This window comes from Sander lucioperca, chromosome 14 (genome assembly GCF_008315115.2).
Source record: "Sander lucioperca isolate FBNREF2018 chromosome 14, SLUC_FBN_1.2, whole genome shotgun sequence".
NCBI lineage: Eukaryota > Metazoa > Chordata > Actinopteri > Perciformes > Percidae > Sander > Sander lucioperca.
This window is the reverse complement of record NC_050186.1, coordinates 33,171,753-33,191,772: the sequence shown is the minus strand read 5'-3', so window position 1 is coordinate 33,191,772 and position 20,020 is coordinate 33,171,753. Positions and strand designations below refer to the sequence as shown.

At 42.8% G+C, this 20,020-nt stretch overlaps 1 protein-coding gene across 1 annotated transcript in view; it reads left to right on the top strand.

The window, feature by feature from the left end:
- The first annotated feature begins 3,053 nt into the window (after nt 1–3,053).
- dcc (DCC netrin 1 receptor) overlaps nt 3,054–20,020 on the top strand; it is a 217,608-nt gene continuing 200,641 nt past the window's right edge. Inside the window, exons 1-2 of the mRNA XM_031287325.2 lie at nt 3,054–3,420; nt 16,805–17,092. Of these exons, the coding sequence (XP_031143185.2) occupies nt 3,168–3,420; nt 16,805–17,092 (541 nt within the window). The 5' untranslated portion in view covers nt 3,054–3,167. The remainder of the gene's footprint in view (nt 3,421–16,804; nt 17,093–20,020) is intronic.

The window sequence follows — 20,020 nt, the reverse complement described above, 5'->3', positions numbered from 1 at the left end:
TCGCCGGTCCTCATCGATATAGTTTCATGTGTCACGTAGCTCTCCTCAAGCAGAAAAAAAGAGGAGCTTAAAACGCAACTTGCTGGTTCAAAGTTAGGACTAGCAAGTTAATTACCAATTAAGAAATAGATTGTATAGCCTATTTACATTTTTATCATGCAAAAGACGTTTTTTAAAACTTTATATTTTATTATTATTATATTATTATTATAATGAATATTGGTATAACTGATAATATTAGGCTAATCGGTCAAAAATCTTATTGTCAGTTAACCGTTAATCATTCACATCCCTACCAGCAGGACTTGCAACCCCAACCATAACGTTTTATTATGTAGACCTAAGTTACAAAAAACCCCTGCAATTTAATATTTTGGCCGGTAAAAAAATATGCTTGGCCGGTGAGTCAAAAAGCTAATTTCCTAGGAAGTTTCTTGGATCTGGCACTAATTATAGAGAAAAAGTTATGAATGACTAATTTCAGTTAATTAAGTGATGTAGAGTTTATAAGAACAGGCGTCTTGCAGAAAGTATAAGTGAACGATCCAAATAATTAAAAAGAACTAAAGAACTTTACAGCAGAGGGAGTTGTCAGGAGGACTGTGACTCATGAGCTCAGTATATCTAAACTAATGCCTACAGCCTTGTGCTTATCAATACGGGTTCTTATTCAATCAATGTGTTTTGTCCTATTATTGAGAAAGAAAAATCTATGCTGAAAGGAAAAAAAACCCTGTGATGAATTATCCCTTCGGGACCAGATCCAGAGAGTACTTCTTTTTTATACCTGATGTTTGTCTGATCAGAGTTTTCCTGCAGAATAAACTGAAGCTGTGGAGGGTTTAAAAGGAACGTCCGTAAAAAGAAAAAAAGGAACATCTGCTGCTCTTCAAAGTCGACTTTGTGGCGTTTATGACGAGGCTTCAGTTTGTTCCGAGCCTCTGTTCAGACTTCCCAGGAAACCCACCGACGCTGAACGAGGCTTCGACCGAACAAACCGCCTCTCTGATCAGGATGAAACATTATTTAGTAGCGTCGGCATCAAAGGCGGGAGGAGAAGCCGCCAGAGCCTGTCACAAGATGAAACCAAATATAAAAACATAAAAAACAAAGAATACTACAGGTTGATGTGGCTTTGGTGGGGATGACGAGTTATCCTGCAGACCAAAGCACTACAGGTCGGAGGTTAAAGTCGCTCGTGTTTTCTGCTGTGATGACACACATCTGACAAAACTAATTACAAATATGAAGAAATACATCAGCCAAAACATGAATAATTAAAAAGTAGATAAAAGCGTGAGAAAAAAAACACACAACTTTCTTTCTTCACATGCTGCTGCGAAAAAAAGAAGCCTTGACATGAAACCGTACAGAAGGAGACATTATGGGTTCTAGGTTTTATCTCCCCTGTGGTTCAACAGCTGGAGCCAGGCAGTAATGGTTGTTGGTTAGACCCCCTGAACAAAGGTATGATTTTAGGGTTGACTCAGTGTTGTGAAATGTTCTCATTCATGTTGGAAAAGATGGAGACTGTCCTTGCCCAAAAAATTGCTGCGTTCATGCCACCATAACAGGGACCGCCCCCGTGATTACGTTGTTTTTCCGACTGCCAGCGTTCACACGATCGGGATACGTGTTCTTCTTCTTCTGTTATATTGGCGTTTGGTATAACAACTTGTTGCATGACTGCCGCCAACGGTTGGCCGTAGCCTAGAGCATCAGGTGTGTGAAAACATGGAGGCCACAATAACAAAAGATTTGCTGCTGTTTTCTTATACGAGCATAGAAACAGCACATGGACAGCTGTTTGTTTGTATTATCTGCAGGACAACGAACGGACACGGATAAGGTGTTGGTTTTTTGTTACATGGGCCTATTTATGAATAATTTGAAACATGTTATGTCTGTGTATGTTTCTTGGCAGAGGCATTTGTCCACAATAAACAGTTTATTGTCATTGAAATATGTTTAGTGACCAAAGTCGCCTACATCAAACGTCAGTTGTCAACAACACGTCACCAACTGGGAAACTCGGTTAGCAAAATCTAGCCCGAGTTTCCCACCTCTGTTTCCCACAGGAAGGGATGTTTTTCCGATGTCTATGAACGCAGCAAATGGCCACATAAGTTGTTGTTCAAGCAGCAATTACGACTCATATTTACGTTTAGAGTGGCGGTAGTACCTTTAGTGCCCGTAGTAATTATGGCGATGGCAAAGCAGACAGTAAGGTGACGAAGTTTAAGAGCACCAAATTCTGCATAAGGAGGTACGTCGGGGTGATTGATAGGTCAAACAAACTTTCACCCAGGAGACCGGGGTTAGTGTCCTGTTTGAGAATAAAAGTAAACTGGGAGTTTTCTTTTAATTAACGGAACAAACAGAGACATGTAACGTTCCGTGTGATGCGCATAACCTGAAGTCTGAACGTCTGATATTAGCTAAGTGGTTTTGTTGCCTAAACATAACCAGACTTCAACCGTAAGGTGAGCTAATAAAGAAACAGACCAGCAGGCCTTGGGCCCCCGCAGACCTTGTGCCCCCTGCAGGCCTTGGGCCCCCTGCAGGCCTTGGGCTCCCTGCAGGTCTTGAGCCCTCTGCAGGCCTTGGGTCCCCTGCAGGCCTTGGGCCCCCTGCAGGCCTCTGGCCCCTGCAGGCCTCTGGCCCACTGCAGGCCTCTGGCCCACTGCAGGCCTTGGCCCCACTGCAGGCCTTGGGCCCACTGCAGGCCTCTGGCCCCTGCAGGCCTTGGGCCCCTTGGCAGATGCACGTTTTGCCCAGTATTGATGATGGCTTTTGGTCTTGCATTATGAGATGTTTCTTAACTCAAGAATGATTTATTTATTTAATTTTTAATTTATTGTGTCTTGTATTGAATATGACACATCCCCCACTGTACTGTACCTCATCCCTGTTATGAACCACACCTGTGTTTGTTTGCAGCTCTGTGTTTATGTAATGGAGAGCATTTGCATGAATAAATAACTTTCCTATCGGTGATCTCATGTTTCTGTGCTTCCATCTAACGTCTCATTTCCTCTCCTCCTACAGCCTCGGACACTTCCTCCTCCTCTTCCTCGTCCTCATCCTCCTCCTCGTTTACTCTTGGAGGTTTCGTGGACTTCACTTTCACCCAGGAGCCTCAAGACACAGTGACGGTGCGAGGAGGCATGTTGCAGCTCGAGTGCCAGGCGCAGTCCGATGCAGTGGCAGGACCTCCCATCATCACATGGCGTAAGGACGGCGTGCTGCTGAGTGCAGTGGTGGATGAGCGGCGACAGCAGCTGGCTAACGGCTCGCTGCAGGTGCAGAATGTTGTCCACTCGCGGCACCACCGACCTGATGAGGGCGAATACCAGTGCATCGCCACACTGGACGGACTGGGGAGCATCGTTAGCCGGACCGCCAGGGTCACTGTGGCTGGTAAGTGAAAGCTCTATGTTGTATTCTAGGGGTGTTGAAATGATTCTAGGGGTGTTGAAATTTATCATTGCATCGATGCATTGCGATGCAGACGTGGACGATTCTGCATCTATGCAGTGACAGACCATAATCGATTATTGCCTACTGATGTTACTCCGGTCGCTGCTTTTTTGTTTTTGCCTTTTGTCTGTTGTCTGCTGTGTCAGACGCTGCTACATTCAAGAAGTAGCTTTTATAAGAGCAGATACAATAAAAAGGGGAGTTCAAATATATCAGACTGCTTGAATTTGTTGATAAAAACATGTATAGCAATAAATAATATTAAAGAGGTGAAGCATCGGGATTTTGAATCGAATCGTTGACATGATAATCGTAATCGAATCGTGAGACTAGTGAAGATTTACTCCCCTATTGTATTCCAACACACAAATTATGTTTTGCTAACAGCACATACAGGTAACTATTAACTGACTATTAACTTTTGTCAAATCTTAGCACAACTTTCAGGCTACTTGATTTTATTACACTGCATCCCATAGCTGGTGTTTAAGGCTCACCCCTTGATTAGTTCAGATCCTCCTTTTAAATCCAAACTGTCTCTTAAAGTAATAATAAACTCCACCTCCTCACATATCAGCTGTGGGGTCCCACAGGGCTCAACTGTAGGTCCTCTTAATTTCTGGGTTTAAACAGATTGCTTCCACTTAGCTATACAGTATAATGCAACAAAATGTTCCATTTAGCTATATAATGCAACAACATGTTCCACTTAGCTATATAATGCAACAAAAAGTGATTTGGGAAACAAAATAGTCTTAACTCAAGGTCTACATGCTGGGTTTTAACCAACATGGTTTCCTAAGAAGAGGAGAGCAGAAGAAGCGATTCCCTTATTCAGATTGTTTCCATGACACCTTGACCTGTCCTTGACATTTACCATGGCGCGCGTGCGCACACACACACACACACACACACACACACACACACATACACACACTTAGCTTCCTCTATTTATTTTAATGTTCCTATTTATTAAATAGAAGCAAAGTAATGTAATAATGTAATTTAGTAAGTGGAGTGTGGCTTAAGATCAATATTGTTTATGGAAGACATTAATAGCCAGAGAGCAACAGAGGCTTAAGTGCATCACCATCACCAACAGTGTGCACTGTCTACACTGTGAGACAATATACTGTATAAGAAGGATTTCCAAATCTATATTTAATTCGAAGAAAAGATAATGTATATGGTGTGAAAAAATGAATCAGACTTATCAAACATTGGATAATTTACATCATCAATTAGCCACAGATTGTGACAAATTAAGTTTGTGCCCACATCATTCAATGCCCATAATTTTGTTTTTGTGACCTGCTGTACTGTCCCCAATCAACAGACATACAAAACTACTACCAAATTTGCATTTAGTTTTTTTTAAATTTGCACTCATTTAATGATTTAATTATCATTATTAATTATTATTTAATAATAGCATGAAGCTCAACATGAACATCAAGATTTACTCTCAACTCTATAAATATTGGTAAAGCACAGACTGAATTGAATTGTCTGCATACTTACATTAACATTTTACAACATGACACTTCAATAACATCACTTTAAAAGCAGCTTCCTTGTAGGACTCTGAAATACTGCTGGACAGTGTCCTCACTACTCTGACATTCCAGAATGGGCTGGAGCTCTTCATATCACATATGTAGTCTTCAGTAGATTTCTGGAGCAGCCATCAGCTGAATGAAGCTGTCCTTCATCAGCCTGTTGTCATGAACCATACAGTCATATAACTGAGAAAAGTTAAGCACTATAATTTGTAAGCATTCCACATTTTTTGTTGTTGCTGTATCCACCACATTGACTGCTGCTGTTCAAGAATGTGGCTGGCCATGGAGGGAGGAGGTTGGGGTGAATGGATGGGTTCATGAAACACAGTACTTTCAAGCCAGCGGGCGGAGTTTGCTACCTGGGGAAAACAAAAGAAGGAAATGCTTGCAAACCACAATCTTTTTCCTAAACTTAACTAGAAATGTTGGTGCCTAAACATAACTTTCGTCGCTTAACCTTAATGTCCACCGAAACGACCGGCTCAAAGTCACCTATTCTTGGGTTAACTGAACCACCAACTACCGCTGATAGGACGGAGCACCATGCGGAGCACCATGCGGAGCACCATAGCCGGTGTCGCAGAGCTCTGTAGCGGCAAAACACATCTACTAACTGCTGCTGATACAACCGAGCTGTAATGGAGGTTTGTAGCCGGCGTCACAGAGCTTTGTAGCAGCTTAAAACAACTAGCAACTGTTGCTTGGCGTAGCCGGCCACTGTAGCTGGCGTCACATAACCAGGCGGCGGTCTTCTAGTTTCGTAGGATATCTTTCATTTTGGTATGCATACATTTTCGTACTATGTCATATGCACCCGTTTATGGGAATGCGTTCATTGATGACAAGCTCTTTCCAGTTCAAATGATGCTGTTGTGAGAACATTCGTTGCTGTTGCTTCAACTGAAACTGATGACATCTAGTTTATCCATAAAGTATCATAAATCCTTCCTTATGTTTGACAAGTCAACTTATGATTCCCAACATCCCTGCAGATGTCTTATAAGGTATTAGACTGCAGGTCATTATTATTTTAATTACTCATGAGGATGCTTGGTTGTGACAAAGCATTGAAAATAAGCATAACCTGCATCTCTATGGGTAACAGAAAGCAGACTGACATCAGAGCAGCCAAGCAAAAACATCCATATGAAAAGATAATCCAAAAAAGTCTTGAGCCAGACCAGGAATGGAACAGTTCAAGTAAAAAATCTAAACCGTTGACACGGCTAGTCATGGTTCGTGGCATGCATTTTTCAATTCCTTTTATCCTCACAGATTTCAGTCAAAAAGGCTTGTGCAGAAAAACACTTTAAAAAAAGCCTAATAAATGTTGCTTTGTCTAACATAAGTTCTCTGTTCTGTTCTTACGGCATTGATTTTACTAGTCGTTACAGACGTGGTAAAATGGTGGTTATTAGGGGTGTCATGAGTCTCCAAGTCCTCGATTTGATTTGACATTTGATTTTAAGGTCACGATTCAATTAAATTTCTGAAAAAAAGGGACAGCAATGCCAGAATTAGAGCCACAAATGGCAGAAGAGTACTCAACAGTTTCTCATTCTTTACGATCTGCAGTTGAATGCATCATTAGTTTCACGAAGTGTACATGAATGCACAATGAAGTCTCATCGGAGCCCACATGCTTTACTGTTGTTGTTTGTTAACATAACACACTCACTGGTAAGGCAAAATGTTGCCACACTGATGGCTTCAGGAAAGCATGGGGTATTCTTCAATTCTGTTTCTTTGTCATCTCCGACTCTGGCAGTGGCCATGTAGTCTAGAATAGTCAAGCTGCAGGCTACTGCTAAGCTAACGTTAACCTGTGTCTTTAGCTAGCTGGTAAGCTACGGTGTGTGTGTGTGTGTGTGTGTGTGTTTTTTACACAAGACGAGACGGGGATGGAGAGAGAAGAAAATACTGGCAGAATCGTTGATTCTGCGTTTGATTTTGATATTCGAAATCGAAAGCTCATTTCGATCGATTTTTAATTTACAAAGACACCCCTAGTGGTAATTGTTTGTTGTAACCTCACTTCTGTTGGAGACAGACGATTGGCCAGACACTTCTCGCCATTCTTGCTGCTGGGCACCTTGAAAGTACCTGGAACTTGTATTTGCACATCACAACATCAAACCTGAGCTGAATCATGTGTGTCAAGCAATTTAAACACACACACGCACACGCACGTGCACGCACACGCACACACACACACACACACACACACACACACACACACACGCACACATACAATAGGAAATAATTCACCCTGATCCCAGTATTACATTAAAATATGAATCAGTTCTACCTGCATCTTATTTACACACACACACACACACACACACACACACACACACACACACACACACTACAAGGCAAAATACTAATGAACAGCAGAGGCTTAAAAATTCAATTAGCAGTCTGTCTGTGTGTATGTGTGTGTGCTCAGATATGACTGTAAACTGGGAATTAATTAGAAACGCTGAACACCCGGATTGATAGAAAGAGAGGGAGAGTGAGAAGTAGAGAGAGAGAGAGAGAGAGAGAGAGAGAGAGAGAGAGAGAGAGAGAGAGAGCACGTAAGACTGAAGTGAGAAGAAACAGGAAGAATAAAGAGAGACAGAAGGAGAGCGTTGTGAGCGACTATTGAAGAATGTGCAGAGAGAGAATAAAGAGGAATAGAAAGAGACTACAGGTGAAGAATGAGAAAAAAGAGAGCAAAAGAAAAAAGAATTACAAATAATACACAGACTGGTTTTAGAACGACTATGAATGTATTAAAAAACAGTTTCAACAGCAAATAGCGATGTCAGCTGCATGTCAGGTATAATCTCGCATTGCCAGACCTTCCACCACAGCGCTGCGGAGGAGGGTCTGGCTAGTCCACACAGCGTTCCGGTGATGGGAGAAAAACGTGCTCTGGTTTATTGGCATTTCTTTAAACCAATCACAAACATTTGGGCGGCGCTAAGCCCCGGACACAATGACGGTGCCTCTGCATGTTAGCCTCGGGAAGGAACTTGTTTTGGTGGAACGTGTACGTTCAAAGGTTGTTTTAGTCGTGCAACAGAAAACTCCGATTGGACAGATAGTCTAGCTAGCTGTCTGGATTGTCGTTGATATAGACTAGGTGCAAACTGTCGAAATGAGGTTTTGGACGGGGCTCAACCAGAGACCGCGAGCACGGTATATGGTCGAGGCGAGCTAGAGAGGGAGTGGCGTTAGTACAAAGCAGTGAACCAGAGGAATTAAACATTGTTTTCGCCGTTTCATCACTACTACAAATGCAACTATAGCAAGCAGAGATGTGGGGGCAGAAACTTGGTGAGTTGGACTCGAGTCACCGTTTTGATGACTTTGCGACTTGACTTGACAAAAAAAATGACTCGAGACTCAACTTGGACTTGTAACTTAATGACTCGAGGCTTGACTTGACTTGAGGCACGATGACTCGGATGACTTGCGTGTATTCATAAGTTTGAATGTTAGCTGTTAAACATAAAATAATATGATGTTGCCACGTTTATCGCGATCTTGTGATTTTGCAAGAATCCAGCTAAAATAAAAGATACGTAAATCTATCTAACGTCAACTATCCCACTGAAAGTAAGATAATAATAAATAATAAGACAAGAAGCAGCAACAAAGCAAAAATATATAGCTTTATATTCATAGAACGGGGAGCTAATTTCAGCCTAACATTATTACTTAAAGTAGTTATCTTATGCTCATTTTCAGGTTCATAATTGTATTTAGAGGTTGTACCAGAATAGGTTTACATGGTTTAATTTTCAAAAAACACCATATTTTTGTTGTACTGCACATTGCTGCAGCTCCTCTTTTCACCCTGTGTGTTGAACTCTCTGTTTTAGCTACAGAGTGAGACATCTCACTTCTCTTCCATCTTTGTTGGGAGTCGCACATGCTCAATAGCTAGGTAAGGACTACTAGCCAGTCAGAAGCACAGTATGAGGGCGTGTCCTGACAGTACCTAGGTAAGGACTACTAGCCAGTCAGAAGCAGAGTATGAGGGCGTGTCCTGACAGTACCTAGGTAAGGACTACTAGCCAGTCAGAAGCAGAGTATGAGGGCGTGTCCTGACAGTACCTAGGTAAGGACTACTAGCCAGTCAGAAGCAGAGTATGAGGGCGTGCCCTGACAGTACCTAGGTAAGGACTACTAGCCAGTCAGAAGCAGAGTATGAGGGCGTGCCCTGACAGTACCTAGGTAAGGACTACTAGCCAGTCAGAAGCACAGTATGAGGGCGTGTCACGCTAGCGGCTAGGCGAGCATTATTACATGTGTTACAAAGTGTCAAAAGATATATAACACTATAAAGGAAAAGGAAAAAGCCAAAAAGCATAATATGAGCACTTAACATTACCATCACTTTCAGTCTGCTATATCTGGTGTTTATATTCAGTGAGAATGAGTGCAGGATTAATGTCAGTTATTGCCATTTAAATCTTTCTCTCGAATAAAGCAATAGTTTTGTGTAAATGTAAATGTGTTAGCTGCTGATCTCTAGCTAAGGTGTATTAGCCTCAACGTGGTATTTCCCAACCACTCCAAACACAAACTATCATCTTTAAACTCCTAGCTGAAGCTCACAGGGGTGGAGGGAGAGACGGAGCAGCTTTCAGTCCGTCCATCCACAATTACCCGTCGACTCTCTGAGGAGTTAGACAAATCCCAATTAAAGGCAGTGAGGAGGAGCGGGGTTTGACCCACAGAAGTAGATAATAATCGTTCCCAAGGCGCGGATTCAGAGTAGGAGCGTCCCCAAATCCCTCGTCCTCCCTCGGCCTTCCTCGCCTATTTGATGAGATTTGCATATTATTATCCATCTGACTTATTTTGGTCGGTTTGTCTAATGAGGATGAAAACAGCAGGGAGACAACAGCCTCCGTCCTCATTGCAATTGAAGACACAGTGTTTTTGTTTGTTTTGTTTTTTTAATATGGAGGTTGCGGGTTTGAATCCTTACGGGCCGGCTACATTACACGCGTAACGTATGTGGAGCGGACGTTCCAACACTACGTTTCCACTATAATCAATGAAGCTGGCAACACCGAGCAGAGAGCAGTGCGTAGTGGTGCGTAAAAATAGGACAGTCTTCTATTTTATATGTTTTACGTGAGGTGTGCTTTTACACAGAAATGGATCATAAAGTGTATCTATGTCTTTTCAATTAAACTTCCGATATACAGGAAATTACTTAATGACCGTCAGTGATCTGATTGGCAGTTTCATTTTGAGAGTTTTCTGTTTTTATTTCTTGTTTCCCTCCCCTGCGTCCTCTGATAACAGCTGACAGTAGATTGAGGTTTTCACAGCTCTGTGCCGACTCCAAAAAAACTGAAGAAACAACAACGATCCCAAAGCAAAAAGCGCTCCGTCTCGCCTGTGACTCACACAGTCCTACGTTGTGTGCGCACTAGAGGGTGACACTTTTTCGGGACTCCCGCGGGTCACCGTATTCCCGCGGTACGGGAGTCAATTTCACTGTTGGTAATGTGATAGGGACGGAATAGAGCATAGAAATCAACGGGAGCGGGCGGGAGCGGGACAGAGCCGGAGATTAAATAAAAAAATGACGCTGCAATGCGGTGAGTGCACCCAAAGATTGCGAGGCATTTCGTTTTAGAAAAGAGAACCACTTACAACTCACAATACGTTTGTTGATTATGAATATCAGGACAAACGGCTCTGTAGCTCTGCATCCACACAACAATATCAGCGCAGCAGAGCAGAGGAGCTGCTCTCACTCCCTCGAGGCTTTGCTGTCAATCTGGAGCCATCGCTGCAGCTGTGCACAAACACACACACACACACACACACACACACACACACACAGTCTGATAACTTTAGACAACTTAGGGAATGAAACGGGAGCGGGACAGGATTCGGGAGTCTTTCTCTCGGGATTTTGCAGGACAGGATTTTTTTGGGGGGGTAGTCACGTGATCGGGATATGACGGGGGTATTTTCGTGGGCTCGGGATGGGAGCGACAATTGATTCCCGTGTCACTCTAGTGCGCGCTGAAGGTGTAGCCGGTTAAAATTCTGTACATTCTGGACAGTCCGCATACGTTACGCGTTCAATGTAGCCAAAGCATAAAACAGGAAGCTGAAGTGAAAGAATGTTGAGTTCAGGGTCAAAATTTCTTCCTTTCTTCTTCTGGCCCCTTTTTCTCGTTGATGCTCATTTTCTTTCCTAATTCCTCTTCCTCCTCCCATTCCGATGGGTTGACCCATTCCTCTTCCCCTCTAACTTTCCTTCATCTTTTTATTTTTTTCATTTTGTGTGATCAGAATTTCCTCTCTGACTGAAGATCACAGTAAACTCTCTGCTCCACATGGATTCATGTGCATTCTGTTTTAATGAATTTAGGCAACATGTTCTTGAATTAATAAAAAAGAAACATGATGCCAATCGGATTCATGACCTCGTCAACCTAAGCTAGCTAGTCAGCGCTAGAATTAGAGCTGGTTACTTAAGGGAACGTTTTTTTTCTGAAAGATTTTCTGTGTACTGCCGTACATGCAGATGAATGGCGCCAGTATCTGGGGGTCTGCGTTTACCCGCCGGTAAAACTCAGCTGGGTCACTCGCGTCAGAAGGGTTGAAAATCCGTGACTTTAGCGTTTAGCTTAGCGCAGCGCCATTGAAACCAGAGACACTGGCTTAGCCTCATCCTCCTCCCCAGCTCTGCCCTATTTGTCCAAATATGGTCACTTCTGGTTTCCAAATTACCAAGATGGTAGTGATGGCCAAATGAAGCTTTGTGAAGCATTTTCTGAGCCCACTAGATGGCGCTTTCTGTTCAACAACGGGTTGAGAATACACTGAATTGTCAACCCAGCCTCACGGCAGTTAGTGTAAATGTCACGTTATTTTTAATCTATTGATACGTGTTCACAGGCACGTTTTTCTCATTTTTTACGTGTAAATGTCACGTTATTTTTACGTGTTCACGGGTTTTCTCGTTTTTTACCGGGAGACGGCCGAAAAGGATGCCTCATATGCTGGGAGGTGGCCGCAATGCAGCCGCTGGGGGGGCGCGATAATAACAGGATGGCAGAGGTTGGGTTTAGGAAAAACCCTACGGGGAAAGGGCGCCTCACACGCCGGGAGACGGCCGCTGGGGATGCGCGACAATAACGGGACGGTTGTGATTAGGAAGACTACGGGAAACAAAATGCCACACGCGACACGCGATCCTCGCTCGCCCGGGTGAAAGTCCTGTGTTGTTTGACGTGCCCGTGAACACGTATCAATAGACATTTACACGAACTGCCATGAGACCGGGCTGGAATTGCAATGCCTTAGGCCTTTCTCCTAAAAGCAAGAGCGCCATCTAGTGGGCTCAGAAAATAAAGAAAATGCTTCACGAAGCTTAATTTTGCCATCACTACAAGATGGCCATGGCCAAAGTACAAAGTCGTGGCTTCAAAACAGCAGTCCACAAACCAATGGGTGATGTGACTGCTGCTACAACCATTATTTTACAGTCTATGAAACAAACTGCAGGTGCCCATAATGTAACCCAGTTATGTTGTTAGGGTCGACATTAACCTTAAAACAATTGTTTTAAGGTGTTAGAATTAGACCGGTGCAGTTATAGTCGAGTGCTTGGTTAGGCCTCCAGGAATGAAACCTAGGTCAACACAGAGTCCTCACAAGTGACAAAAACAAGAGTGTGTGTTTGATGTGTGTGCAGCTGCAGGCTGCAGTGTGATCCACACAGAAACAGACAGCAGCAGAACTTATATAAGACCTACGATCCAAATACACATCAGCGTTCCCGTCGCCTCTCATCTGTGTGATGTCAAGTCCTCGCCGCCATGAGGACGCACAAAAGCTGCAACCAGACCACGATTCTGGAGTCAAACGGAAGCGTTTCTAATGTTACAGAACAGAAAGAGAAAGCTAGTGTTTGTGTTTGCTGTTTGTGTGTACAAGGAAAGACAGAGGAAGCAGAAACTGATTCAAGCCAGCATGGAAGCGTAATAAAAACACAATTCATTTTTTCCTGTCTCTTCCCTTGATGAAAAGTCCTCATGAGGATTCATATGCTGACAGAAATGTAGAACTCTTGGGATTTAGAAACTTATTCCAAAGGGTTTTTTTTTTACACAAAGCAAACTGTTCTTTCTCCAAAATAGAATTCTAAATGTGTTTAAAGACACATACATTGCTTAGAAAATGTCCCTTTTCTAGAAATGAAAGAAATTAAATGACTTCGTACGAGAAAGTAAATGACCCCTAATAGATCCAGGGTTAGATCAGGAGCATGCAGTGGCTTAGGGGTGATGACATGCCAACCCTGAACCGCAAAGTCCCCGTTTTGACTTGGGTCCATTTATTGCGTCTCTCTCTCCCCTGTTTTCTGCCATCTCTCTACTGTACGGTTAATTTTGTCACCTATTTTTAATTTAGTCTTAGTCTTGTGCTAAATGTCGCTACGCGCTGTAGCGGCTTCTGCAGCAGGTTGAACAGGGCTTCCTCCCTCCCTCCCTTCCCCCACCAGGGCCACATTGCTACTTGGATGTGTAAACGAAAAAAGACGAAAAAACTAGACGAAAAAACGGGGACACGCCGAGTCTCTAGATGAGCCACAGTCAAGCCGCGCCAGATTGAACCGCGCTTAGTTAGATAAAGTTGTGGGGAAAAAAATACTGAGAACCAAGCAATTGGCTTGTTTGGAACAGGCACGAACTCCAAACAGGCACTGCACTAGTTCTATCTCATGATGAAAAAGTAGAGACGATTGTAGACAAAAATGAAGAGAGATTTGATCTTAGTTTTTATTTTTTGCATAACATTTTAGTCTCGTCTTTTTTTGTCAACAATGATGCATGTTAATTTAATGGTATTTCTTAGTGTGGTATACAGGGCATTAGGGTCCATCTTAGTCTTATAATTGATTGTTCTGGTTGAGCACTTTATGATGAATAACTGGCACCTTAATTATGGATTATAGGACATTTTCCTTTTGTTATCTTTTGTTGTGTTGTGTGTCTGATTGTCTTACATGTATGCCTTGCTGCACCCCAAGTTGCCCCTCAGCGACAATATCAACAAAGTTGAAGTTAAACTTATCGATTAATCGATTAATCTTTGCAGCTCTAGTGGTCTCATTCTCTTTCTTTCTGAGAGTGCTATGTGAAGGTCAAAATCTATCTCTGTTAAGCAGGGGTGTGGTTATCTTAGCTTAGCATAAAGAATGGAAACGGCTAGCCTGGCTCCGTCCAAAGTAACGAAATACGCCCACCAACATTTTCTAAAGCTCACGCATTAACATGTTCTATCTCAGAAATGGGTTTAACAAGTTGTTGTCGTTCTATTTATTTATTTGTTGGATCGATTGTGTTACAGTGTCTGCATTGTTTCTGAGTTTTGGCAGACTCCTGAGACACACCAATATTGTCCTGGAATGTGTTAGCCTGTGTGTTAGTGTTATTTATGGTCTGAATTGTGTCCTTTTCTGACTTTGTAACTGTGTATGCGCAACTAAACTGGTTTCCCCTCTGGAGATGAACGAAATGATCGAATCATAATCTACGTGCTGGAAATATTTCTTTCTGCCTCCACCTTTCCACCTGAGTAGTGTCTTCCCGGAGTCTTGTTGTCTTCGCTGCACAGAACCAGGGGGACGAATAAACTGTTGTTGTATTGATTATGATGGAGCAGTGACCCCCCTAGAAAGTGTAGAGTAGAGTATGTCAACCCAGCTGTCACAGGGTTCAGAAGAGGGTGGCAAGAATAACAGAATATTTCAAATATTTCGGCATAAAAATATTCACATTTAATCATTTTAACCAGTTCAAACTCAACTGTAAAATCTCAGTACATCAACACAGAGGAAGGAAATAAGCTTCTCTTTATTGAATTCTTGACATTCCTGCCGAGTCTAGTTAATCTGCCCAGAGGGCCCCGGCCCGGCAGCCATGTTGAAATTAAAATACAACCATGAAGGTTGAAGCTTCAGCTGATGGAAATACCAGGCTTCTCAGTGCGAGGCTGCATGGCATCAGCAGGGCGGTGTGTTTACATGGCTACAGGCGGCTTGTTGTTGAAGTCAATGTGATCAGACAGGAAACAGCATGTGTCCTGAACACAGCAGGCTGGACACTGCCCGTCCACACTGTCCCCGTCTCTCTGTCTGACTTTCATCTGTCGTCCCGCTGTTCAGAGTCTAACTCTGTTTCTCACATGCTGGGCCTCGCTTCTCTTCCTGTTCCATTTTTGTCCATGATTCTCTTCTTGTCTAACCTGAAAAACCTTTACCGTCTGCTCACCTCGTCTTCTTCAGCCCTGCTGCTACTGGGTGTCTTTTGTTTCTGACCCAGAAGCCCTATCATATACATTACACCGGCACTAACAGTAGAACCACTGCTAAGGAAAAATCCAGCACGTAGACGGCTCTTTAGGATGCGGGAAAGAGGTGATTTAACATCACCACTAATTTTAAATAGAATTTAGCAACAAAACAATATGCTGAGGGACAGGGGCGCTTCTAGGGTGGGGGGGAGGAGGGGGAGGGGTGGTCCTATGACATGCTGCTTTTTGGATGCTTTTATATAGGCCTTAGTGGTCCCCTAATACTGTATCTGAAGTCTCTTTTATATAGGCCTTAGTGGTCCCCTAATACTGTATCTGAAGTCTCTTTTATATAGACCTTAGTGGTCCCCTAATACTGTATCTGAAGTCTCTTTTATATAGACCTTAGTGGTCCCCTAATACTGTATCTGAAGTCTCTTTTATATAGGCCTTAGTGGTCCCCTAATACTGTATATGAAGTCTCTTTTATATAGACCTTAGTGGTCCCCTAATACTGTATCTGAAGTCTCTTTCCCGAAATTCAGCCTTGGTGCAGAATTACAGCCACTAGAGCCAGTCCCACAATGAGCTTTACTTAGGATGTGCCATTTCTGTGTCTGTAGCTTTAAATGCTATTGAGGAGGAGAGGGGGGGGGGGGCAAGGTGGAGGGTGGGGGTGTGGTCTTGACCAACTGCCACTTTGCTTGTTTGAAAGCCATGATGTCTCTCTCTCTCTCATGGGCGGGCCAAATTCTCTGGGCGGGCAAAGCAGAGAAAGGGGAGGTAACCTTTCTCCTTATGACGTCATAAAGGGAAGATTCCTGATTGGCCCATCTGAGCTTTCATTTTCTCAAAGGCAGAGCAGGATACCCAGGGCTCGGTTTACACCTATCACCATTTCTAGCCACAGGGGGACCATAGGCAGGCTGGGGGAACTCATATTAATGTTAAAGAAAACTCATAAAGTGAAATTTTCATGCCATGGGACCTTTAAGCCTAAACCCCCCTCTGGCCCCCTTAATTGAGGCATATATATTTTCATACAATTTTAACCCCACCTTTATCCTCAAATAGGTGAAAATATGTATGTGTAGTGCTAAAAAAAAGTAGATTAACACTCAATGAGTATTATGTGTATTGTTATATGTGTATCGTTAGTCTTTTGTAGAACCAAATCTATGGAGGGTTGGTGGTATGTAACACCTGTGCTTAATATATTTAGTAACCCTACAATCACATGTGGCCCCAGCCTGGCCCCTCCATTCGAACATGGTCCAGAACCGCTAGAGCGGTACCAATTCCAAATTTTGCTGTACAGTTAATTGTCTGAGAGATAACAGCGATTGTGTAATAATTGTCACAGGCCTAACGACTGCCACCGCTGAGGGAACATTACAAAATTTTTAATAACCTCTGCCCCTCTGGAATCCCCCCAGGTCCGCTGAAGGTGGTCATCCCCACCGAGTCCGTTTCCTCGTACCTGGGCGACACCGCCCTGCTGCGCTGTGAGGTCTCGGGCGACCCGACGCCCATCATCCGCTGGCAGAAAAACCGGGAGGACCTACCGCTGACCTTTGACCCCGACTCCCGCATGGCAGTGCTGCCGTCGGGCTCGCTTCAGGTCAGCCGCGTCCAGCCGCCAGACTCAGCCACGTACCGCTGTCTGGCCGACAACCCCAGCAGCACCCGGACGGGGACGGACGCAGAGCTCCGAGTGCTCCCAGGTAACTGATCCAACAGTGATGTACTGCAAACACTTGGTGGCTTTCTTGGTTTACTGATCCATTAGGTAGTGGTGGAATGCAAGGGTGTAGGTTTAGTTTCAACATTATAATCAATGGGGTCTGAAGGTCAGACTAAAACTTAATTTCCTGTGTCTGAAATTGTTGAAATATATATATATATATATATATCCCCTGGGGATGCCTATGGTGGAATGTTCCGAAGTACATTTACTTGAGTAGCGTTCTTGAGTACAAATTTGAGATACTTGTCTTGTTATGCCACTTTCTACTTCTGCTCCGTTAAATTTCAGAGAGACATATTGTACTTTTTACCTCACTACAACTATCTGACAGCTTTAGTTGCTAGTTACTTTATATGTAATGAAATTAATCATTAACTCAACTACCCAACAGTATAAACAAGTACAGCTGAAAGGATTTGTCAATCAGTCAAATAGTCGATTGACAAAAAAAGGTCTCTCGTTTCAGAATTTCTACAAACTAGATACAAGAAAATAATTAGCAGATTAATCCATAATGAAGTTGATCATTAGTTGTAGTCCGATATAAAACAGTTCAAAATGAGCCTCACCTCAACCAACAACAGTAAAATCCTGCTTTTACATTAATGCATGAGTAATAATAATCTAAAGATATAATATATAATAGTATAAATGTTCCTGATTATTAGGGTTGGGTATTGTTTGGGGTTCTTTCTGGTACCGGCGCTACTACTTAAATGGTAACCCTACAATCCTAACCCAACAACTCTGACTCCGGAAGTGTCCATTGTGTTTCAAAGTGCACCTGACTAGGTGCACTTTCTGTGTCTTTAGCTGCAGACTGTTGGACGTCCCGGTGTTGGAATCCTTTCGAGGGAAATACAGCCACACGTTAAATCGTTTAGAACTTACCTGTCAACATTTTAACCGTTTAAGCTAGCTACTAGCTAACAGTAGGCTAACATTACCTGCTGCCAAATGTAATTTTATCTAGCGTCACGTGCATTGGTGTTTCTGTTGATCGTAAAGGTATTTCAATGGCACAGAAATGAGGCACCGAAATCTGTGTTGTTTTTCGGTCTGCGAGAACACGAGTTCCCGCTCTGCTATGCAGTTCACAGGTTTTATAATCGCTTTTCTTGGCTTGAGAATTCTTTTCAAAACCGATCTTGTTTGCAGTTCAAGGTGTCCTGGCAGCAGTTTTTACATTGGTGGCCTTTTGGGAAAATTCTTTTATGGGTGGCAGAGGCGTTATTATGGAACCCACTGCAGTGGGTTAGGGTTACGTGCTACGATAGGTCAGGCGTCCATGCTCGCGTGAGGTAACGAAACCCGATTTGTTCAGGTCCTATCCCCTGACCAATTAGCTAACTACTCGAGGTCAATGCGCAACCTCCTCCAATCGGGCTGCTTCATAGGGCGGGTCTTGCCTAGAACTGCAGTGGGATCCATAAAAACGCGTTGCAGAGGGATTTTTCATTGCAGTATCGCCAGTGGCCACTGGACCAAATCAGCAGGAAGGCTGCGTGCTGTATGTGGGGGCCTGGGCAGATACTGATCGTAGAAGAACCGGTGCCATGTTGGCACCTGTTTTCGTTAACTAACCCTACTGATTATAATTACATGCCTTTACTGACATAATATTGTCAATGCAGAACTTTTACTTGTAACAGAGTATATTTACTGTGTGGTATTAATAGTATATATCTATAGTACTTTTACTTAAGTAAATAGTCTGAATACTTTCTCCACCACTGACACAATACATGTTCATTTGAACAGATGCTTCCAATCTGTCAATAAGTCGACCTGCCTTAAAGAGTTACTGAGCCTGAAATCAATTCATTTATCTGGTTATGGTGGATAGTTTTGGCCTCCCACAATAGTGTACATGTAGATGTAGTTTTAATTTTTTTTCTGCCCTAATAAACCTAACTTGGAACTTCTGGCATCACATATTGTACACATTTGAGGTATTATTTGTGTTATCAACCTCCAGAAGCCAATTTAGATTTCCAGTCTTGTTATAGCGAAGTACTGGACCAGCAGTTTTACCTAATGGTGAGGGCTACTTTTCCTGCAGTCATCATTTTGTCAGGTACTTTTTTGTTCATTTCCTCCCAGTGCTGGATTTCTCATTTGAAAATGAAATGTGATGTCATGAATATAAAGAGTGTAAGATGTGATTTTAATAATGTTTCTGAGAGGAAGCAGCTTCTCATCAGTCTGCAGGGAGTCTGTCAGCCGCTCCTCACCGTCCAATTAGAAGAGTCCGTACACTGCCCACTTCATCACTCAGATAACAGCCTGGGTTAGCTCTCTCTTGCTAGTGAAACACCACTTTGACTCGAGCTCATCAAGGGTTCCTGCGCTCTGTCCCAGCGGAGGGCTCCCTGGGGCCTGAGCGCCGGCCTATAGCACCATCATCATGTACTTTGTACTACTACATTTCAAACTCCACTCCCATTTTTCATCACAGCTACCACAATCCAAATAGACTAGCAAACAATATCACATGCATGATTGAGTAAATAAACAAAATATATATTTGAAAAGTATATCATTAAAATTGAGTATTGAAAAAGTTACACAATTTAATAAGAATATGCAAATAAATAAATGCACAATAAATACAAGAAATACATTAAATAAATGAATTGAATAAGGTAGTAAAACAATGCATAATCGAACCAAATTTAAAAAAAATAAGTACTAAAAAGTACAGTATGTATTATAACATAATAATCAACCAAATAAGATAACAAATATTAAAATTCCTCCAGTCTTTGTGCTACTCTATGCCTAATGCCGTCCTTATACCAAACGACTTTTCAAGCGATTCCACCGTCGCAGACTAATTTCCAATATGGGAATGAAACCCTGAGAGTGTTGCTAGAGTCGGGCCATACTCCCGTCATCTCCATCG